This window comes from Terrapene carolina, unplaced genomic scaffold, assembly GCF_002925995.2.
Source record: "Terrapene carolina triunguis isolate 2854851 unplaced genomic scaffold, T_m_triunguis-2.0 Scaffold35091, whole genome shotgun sequence".
In the NCBI taxonomy this organism is placed as follows: Eukaryota; Metazoa; Chordata; order Testudines; family Emydidae; genus Terrapene; species Terrapene triunguis.
In genome coordinates, this window is record NW_020699442.1 from 4,325 (window position 1) to 12,213 (window position 7,889).

A 7,889-nucleotide genomic window follows, 5' to 3' on the forward strand; every position below is an offset into this window, starting at 1 on the left:
GGGTTATGGCATGGCTGGGGGCGTTATATGGCTATATGGTGTGGCTAGGAGGTATATTGCACTGCACCAGAGCCCTCCTCTGGTTGGGGCCTGGGGCTAAGGCACAAGCAGCAGCAGGAGTGTAGTTGTCCTTCTCCTCTGCTCAGCCTGACTTCTGTGCTTCGGTTTCACCCTCAGATATCATTGCCAAAGGGGAAATGGAGAAGCCATCCCCGTGCACCACCACCGGCCACGGGTATCACTGCACCCTCAACGGCACTGAGTGCAGGAGTGGGTGGCCAGGACCCAACAACGGCATCACCCATTTTGATAATTTTGGCTTCGCCATGCTGACCGTGTACCAGTGCATCACCATGGAGGGATGGACGGAAGTTCTCTACTGGGTAGGTGCAGGCCTGAGCCCGCTGGCTGCGAGGGAGGAGACGCCGGCACGCTCTTTGAACAGGAACATGGTACTAAGCGGGTTGGGCTGGCCAGGCTTCCCAAATAGTGGGAATCCTTCTGGGGCAGCGAGCCCCACAGACTGCAGCTACTGGATGATGTATCCACTGAGCAATGAGCTCCCAGGGAGAAGGTGGCACCCGCCAGTGCAGCAGAGTGTTTGAACCCTGCCTAGCCAAGAGAGTCCCTGTCCAAGTACCACTGAGACTCTCAAACGAACCCCACCCTTGCCTTAAAAGACAGGAGCCTGGTGGGAGCGAGTCCTCGGACGGCTCCTCAGCTCTGGAGCTCAGGTATAAGCGACCATAAACTTGCCCTCCAAGCCACGAAGAATGGTAGGGGAGGAAGGATGGTGTGACGGCTCAGGGACAGGCTGGGAATTGCAGAGCTGAGTTCCAGTCCCGCCTCTGCCTCTGGAAAGCGCTTGGTGTGTTACCCTTCTGGGCATCCTTTGTTCCCAGGAGTGTGGGCTGAGGGCAGCTTGAGACACAGGTTGCTGGGCCAGTGTCTGATATTGTATCTGGTGGCTTTTAATAATAACACCACCTAGCTCTTATACAGTGCTTTTCACCATTAGATCTTAAAGCATTTCACTGTCGTTAACCCCCCCTGCCCCACACACCGCCCCCCCCCGGGAGGCAGGCAGGACAGTGCTATTATCCCCATTGCACAGATGGGGAGCTGAGGCCCAGAGGCTAAGTGACTTGCTCAAGGTCACACGAGGAGTCTGTGGCAGAGTAGGGAGTTGGGTCTTCAAAGCCTTAAACTAGTGCCCTAACCACTGGGTTCCTGAGAGGAAGGCTGGTCAATGAGTAGGGACAAGTCTGAAACCTGGGAGACCCAGGTTCAATTCCCTGCTCTGCCACAGACTCCCATTGTGACCGTGGGCAAATCTGTTAGTCGTTCTGTCTCAGTCCCCCATGCGTAAAGACTGTGAGGTGCTCAGCTACTCCAGTAATGGGCTTACCTGAGCCCGGTGGATTTGGTTCTCCCCCTGGATCTTCATCTGCCTCTGTCCTGCTCAGGTGAACGACGCCATCGGGAACGAGTGGCCCTGGATCTATTTCGTCAGCCTCATTCTGCTGGGCTCTTTCTTCGTTCTCAACCTGGTGCTGGGCGTGCTCAGCGGGTAAGGCGTGTGGGCTGCATGGTGCCGCTCTCCTTTCTCTCTGTCCCAGCAGGGGTCTGCCCCGAGGGAGGGGCCGGGCCCTTATTGAATTTGGGGATATGAACAGAAAGTCTGAAGGGGGTTTTTAACCTTTTTCTTCCCTTTTCTTCTTCCCTTCTTCCTTGGTACCTTGGCTACCAAGGCTATCAAGCCTTGTCTTCCCTTTTCTCTTGGAGAGCTCTTTGGATGACTCAGGAATGTGGAGCAGGGGCGCTCTCAGCCCTTAATTGAAGGGACAGGATGGTGGAATTCTTAACACAGAGAGCTTTTCTCCCCAGCCTTAACAAAACCAGACAATGAACACATTGTAATTATTCAGTTGTATTGTGGTAGCACCTAGCAGCCCCCATCCTGGCCCAGGACCCCATGGTGCTAGGTGCTGTGCAAACACAGAACAAAAAGACAGTCCCTGCCCCAACAGCAGTTTTAAATAGTCCCTGTAAAATTCCCTTCCCTTCTCAGTTAACCAGGTGTCACTTCCTTGGTCCCTGCAGTGTCACAATCTTACTAGTCCTCGAGTCTTCCAGCGTAGCCAAGACATGAATTAAAGCAAACGGGTAAAATACCACTGAAAACAAACCCACCCGTCCTTTCCAGGCCTGCTTTAAAAAAGGCCAAAGCCCGATGTTTTTCCCCCTTGACAGATGGAAAAGTGGGCACAGCTGGCAATCTCTCTGCACCCTCCAGCTGTGTGAGCTTCCCCTTTAGCTCTGACACTCTGTTATGATTTCCTCAAGGCTTTCCAGTATCGGATACTCCTGTGTGCCTCAACAGCAGCAGTGGGGACAGCCATTAGTGCTTCTAATGTTAACCTGCCCTCTTTACAATCTAGCTGTAGTAGTTGGTTCTGTGGTGTCCTGTGGCAAGGAGTTCCACAGGATGATAAAAAAATGAGGAATAAGGAAGCATTTCCTGTTATTAGGTCTGTATTCCTCCCCCTCCCCCCCGCAATTTTGTATTATATATCAAAGGTAAAAGGCAGGACTGATCCATTCTCAGTCTTCAGTTGAGTTAAAGGAGTAATTCCACCAGCTGGCAGCAGTAGTAGGCTCTTGTCCTCTCTGGGGACTAGCCACTAGAATAGGACGTGGCACACACTTGATGAGTGTGTCCCATGAGCAAGGTCTGGATTGAAGCTGCCCGCAGAGCCCCCTCTCCATTGACCTCATGCCAACCGTCTGGGTTTGTTCCAGGGAGTTCACCAAGGAGCGTGAGAAGGCCAAGTCACGGGGCACGTTCCAGAAGCTGCGGGAGAAGCAGCAGCTGGAGGAGGATCTGAAGGGCTACATGGACTGGATCACCCATGCCGAAGTCATGGACAGCCACCGGGCCAGGGGAGAAGGTACCATCCTCACCTGGGCAAAGCCAGGCAGGACACGCCCAGGCCTGGCTTCCCTCTCGCTTCTGGAGAATGGTTAAATCCTCCACCGGGGGGGGGGAGCGGGGGTGTCTGTGGGATGAGCGGGGTGGGAGGCCGGGGGAAGGTGTGCACTTGCTTCTAGTTTACTCATTGAGGGAGGCTGCCCCTCCCTTGACATTATCCAGGTTCAAGGATTAGAAGCTGCTTCAGACCCGCCAGAGATGAAGAGTTTTTGGAGAGGAAAGACAGTCTTATGGCATAGGACAGGCCAAGGCCTTGGGAAGCCCGTAGGCTGTTCCTGGCTCTGCCACTGACTTACTGGGTAACCTCGGGCAAGTCACTTCACCAATCCGTGCCTCCGTTTCCCCATGTGTAGTGGGATGTACTAACACTTGCCCATTTTGGGCTGAAATTAGTCACATTTGCTAAGGGCTTTTGAGAACCTGAAGTGGAAGTTGCTATAGAAGAGAGTTATTGGCCCCCTTCCCCATTACCTCCCTGGGATGCTGTTATGTGCTTGGATATAATCCCTTGGCTCTTTGTTTACTCTGTGGGGCATTTTACACAGCTGTGGAGCTATATGTAATGATCACAATTCTGAATGCCATCGCTGGTCCCCTGCTCTCTATTGCCACCGGTTACACTCCCGTGGTGTCTAGTATCGCTCCATTTCTTCGCACATTACGATGCCAAAAAAACCCTCCCTCCCAAACTTGTTCTCTTGAGCGCGGACGTGTCTCTTGAGGAGGTTTGTGTCTCTTAGGGAGTTATTAGATGGGAACCCTTCCTTTGCAGATGTGCTTCTCAGGGTATACCTACACTGCAATCACTTTCATCTAGCCAGCTCGGTCACCAGAGTGGGTGAAGCCGCAATAGCCCCGTGAGTGATTATGCGCCGATTTCACCGCTCCAGTATCGGAGCTAGTGAGATTAAAGTTCGCTCGGGTGCATCTGCACAAGCTGCGATCACACCTCCGATTGCAGTGTGGACATACCCTTAGAGTTCCCCTTCCCTCCCCGGTGGGAATCCATTGCCGACGTCCCCATGTGTCTCTTGAGGGGGTCCCCAGCTCACTGAAGATCTCTCTCTTTCATAGGGATGCTGCCATCAGAGGAAGGGGGTTCAGAGACCGAGAGCCTTTATGAAATTGAGGGCATGAACAAATGGATTCTCTTCTTGTGAGTACACACACACACACACACACACAGTCTCTCTCTCTCCTGCCTGATCCTGACTCTCCTGCTCTTGGAATCAATCCTGTTGTAAGAGCCCCTATCGGAAGAGCTGGTAGTTTTGTTGGGGGCGGGGGGGATACACCATGTTCAGTGCAGCCCACGCAAAGGTGGATTTTGCTATGTCCGGCTCTGGAAAAAGGCTAGTTCAGGTGGTATCCCACCTCTTCTTTTGGGGGGCCATGCGTCAAACTCCTCTCCACTATCCCTCCTCCTACCCAGCACACCCCAGGGCTCTGGGAACTGCGTGAGTGGTGTCAGGAAATCCAAGGTCATTCCGACTGATGAACAGGTGAGGCCAGCGCACTCTTTAAGGGGCAGTGTCCTCTCCAGAGCATGCACAGGACCGGCCGCCATGCGGAAGGGAAGGCATCTCATGGATCCTGCGCTGGGCGAGCAGCCCGGACACCTGGGTTCTATTCCTTGGGCAAGTGCCTTAGTTTCACCATCTGTAAAATGGGGATAAATGAAGCACACTTCCCCAGGGCTTTGAAACAAGTTGTTCATTAACACACCAGCGTCTCCTTTGTTACCCTGGTGCATCCCCATTTGGCGTCGTGGTGATTGAGTGGGGACTTTGACCCCGTGCTGGTAATAGTTTGGGATGGAGGAAAGGTGGTAGAGAGGGGCAAAGCGGTATCCCTGCCTGCAGAACCACTCTCCTATGCATTTGCGTGGGTCCATAGGAGCTGGTGGGCAGGGCGCTTTGCAATGACTCTGCCCTCTGGGGCTGGGTGCTGGGGGGGCAGGGAGCCCTGAAGTCACCCCTCTTGGCCCATCTCTCTAGCCGGCAGTGGAGGCGATGGAACCGCCTGTTCCGCAGGAAGTGCCGCGAGGTGGTGAAGTCCAAGTTTTTCTATTGGCTGGTGATCCTGCTCATCTCGCTGAACACCCTGTCAATCGCCTCCGAGCATCACTGGCAGCCCGAGTGGCTGACCCATGTGCAAGGTGAGCAGGGCGGCCCGGGGCTGGGGAGCCGCTGCCGGTTCAGTGCATCCACGGGCGGGCGTGCGCACACGCCTGCCCACACGTGAACACCCACATAGACACCCACACACACCAACGCACATACGTGCATGCGCCTGCGCACCACACACACACGCAAAAGTGCACGCACACCCCCGTGCCTGTGTGCAAATGTAGTTTCCTCCCGGTCTTGTGTTTCCCCTCCTGCGCACAGACCCACCTCTTGCTGGGGTGGGGAAGGGAGCGTTCTGCTGCCGCTGCTCAGGGCTAGGAGCTGGGCAGGTAAGTGTGAGTCAGGCTCCTCTTCCTCCCTGCTGCGCTGCCCCAGGATCGTAGGCTGGGGGAGAGGGAGGCAGCAGGGGGTGTAGTGAGAGGGCGGAGGAGGATGTGGTCTCATGAGCAGCTTCTAGTGGCCATCGGGGGATCTGCTGCCTCAGTCCAGAGCGCTGACTGGCTGGGTTCGCTGCTTGCAGACAGCGCCAACCAGGTGCTGCTGGCGCTCTTTGCGGCCGAGATGCTGCTGAAGATGTACGTGCTGGGCCTGCGCCAGTACTTCATGTCCCTCTTCAAGCGCTTCGACTGCTTCGTGGTGTGCGTCGGCATCCTGGAGATTATCCTGGTGGAGATCAACGTCATGTCACCCCTGGGCATCTCCGTTCTGCGGTGCATTCGCCTGCTGAGGATCTTCAAGATAACCAGGTGGGGGCAGGGCCGGCTTTAGGCCAATTCCATCAATTCCCCCGAATTGGGCCCCGCGCCTAAGAGGGCCCCGCGCCCAGTGGCAGGGCTGCCGGGGTGGGGGCAAGTGGCCGAGAATCCCTTCCCTGGCTAGAGGCTCCTTTTTAATTTTTACTCACCCGGCGACGCTCCGGGTCTTCGGCGGCACTTCGGCGGCGGGTCCTTCACTCACTCCGGGTCTTCGGCAGCACTTCGGCAGCAGGTCCTTCAGTGCCGCCGAAGACCCGGAGCGAGTGAAGGACCCACCGCCGAAGACTAGGAGCGCCGCCCGGTGAGTACAAGCCCCACGTGTTTTTTTACATGTTTTTTTTTTTTTTTTAGTCATCCCTGCCGGGGCCCCGTCGAAACTGTTCGAATTGGGCCCTGCACTTCCTAAAGCCGGCCCTGGGTGGGGGCACCTCTCCCCAGGGCCTGGGGTCAGGCAGTACAGGCAGGGGGGCTTGCACTGGGAGGCTGGGCTGTCCTTACCCCTTCTGAGGCCTCAGGCATGACTACAACTATGAGCTGCCAGAAGCTGAGGAAGGGGAACTGGTGAGTTCTCTGGCCTCTGTGTGGCCAGGGTCAGGATACCTAGTGTCTGTTTACAACTCTGGGAGGGGAGTGGGGTCTAGTGGTTAGAGCAAGGGCTTAGGAGTCAGGACTCCTGGGTTCTATCCCAGCCACAGGAGGGGGGTGGGGTCTAGTGGTTAGAGCAGGGAGGCTGGGAGTCAGGACTCCTGGGTTCTGTTCCCAGCTCTGGGAGGGGAGTGGGGTCTAGTGGGTCAAAGCAGGGGGCGGGGAGCCAGGACTCCTGGGTTCTCTCCCTGGTTTGGGAGGGGAGGGGGGTCTAGTGGATCAGAGCAGGGGAAGTGGAGGGCTGGGACACAGAACTCTGGGGCTCTAATCTGATACTGACTCACCGCTATCAGCCCCCAGCTGATCAGGCTGTCCTGTGAGTGGTGGGGCAAACCACACTCTGAGGGTATGTCTACACTTACCCGGTAGTTCTGCGGCGAGCGATCGAACTTCTGGGTTCGACTTATCGCGTCTTGTCTGGACGCGATAAGTCGAACCAGGAAGTGCTCGCCGTCGACTGTGGTACTCCAGCTCGACGAGAGGAGTACCGCGGAGTCGACGGGGGAGCCTGCCTGCCGCGTGTGGACCGAGGTAAGTTCGAACTAAGGTACTTCGAACTTCAGCTACGTTATTCACATAGCTGAAGTTGCGTACCTTAGTTCGAATTAGGGGGTTAGTATAGACCTGGCCTAAGTAGTTACCTGCGGCCCTGCTGGAAGGAGGGCGTGGAGAGTGCAGGGTCTGAGCCCTCCTGCCACGAGACAAACCAGCAGCTCAGCCTGTCCTTTGGGACCCAGCGAGGCTCCTCCCAGCTACCCGGAGCAGGAGCAGGAACCTGCTCTGCCAGAGGGGTCCCGGAGACACAACAGAGCTGGGAGCTGAGAATGCCACAGGATTCATGAACCTCACTTCCCTAGGTTGGGATATTTGGTGGCAATAATGAAAATGGGGGGAAGCTGGGCATGGGGTTCACCTGGCTCCCCAGATCTATCTAGGTAGGTACTTATCTGCCCTCATCACCATAACATCAGAGCAACGGATTCCTCCTCACGCCCCCTGTGCGGCAGGGCAGCATCCTTATTCCTGTTTCATGCATGGGGAACAGAGGCACGGAGGGGCTAAGTGCCAGGCCCATGGTTGCACAAGACATCTGTGGCGAAGCCAGGAACTGAGTACTAGGATGTGTTTCCTAATGGAGAGCACACTTGAATGGGAATCAGGAGACCTGGCTTCTACTCCCAGCTCTGCCACTGGCCTGCTGGGGGACCTGGGGCAAGTCATGTCCCTGCCCAGTGCCTCAGTTTCCCCAATTGTGAGATGGGGACAAGGAATCTGGCCTCCTTTGCAAAGCACTTTGAGATCTGCTGATGAAAAACTCCACAGAAGAGCTAGGCATTATTCTTATCATCTCCTGTCTAACACCTGGTC

The 7,889-nt window shown here is 55.7% G+C and overlaps 1 protein-coding gene across 1 annotated transcript; it reads left to right on the plus strand.

Moving 5' to 3' along the window:
• Positions 1 to 62: 62 nt before the first annotated feature.
• Positions 63 to 5,867, plus strand: LOC112117969 (voltage-dependent L-type calcium channel subunit alpha-1S-like; the record flags this gene model as incomplete). Its single annotated transcript, XM_026646454.2, has 6 exons — positions 63 to 383; positions 1,467 to 1,570; positions 2,803 to 2,951; positions 4,067 to 4,148; positions 4,990 to 5,150; positions 5,642 to 5,867. Coding segments are annotated over exons 1-6 (908 nt in total), but the record flags the coding sequence as incomplete, so codon positions are not given.
• Positions 5,868 to 7,889: the final 2,022 nt, after the last annotated feature.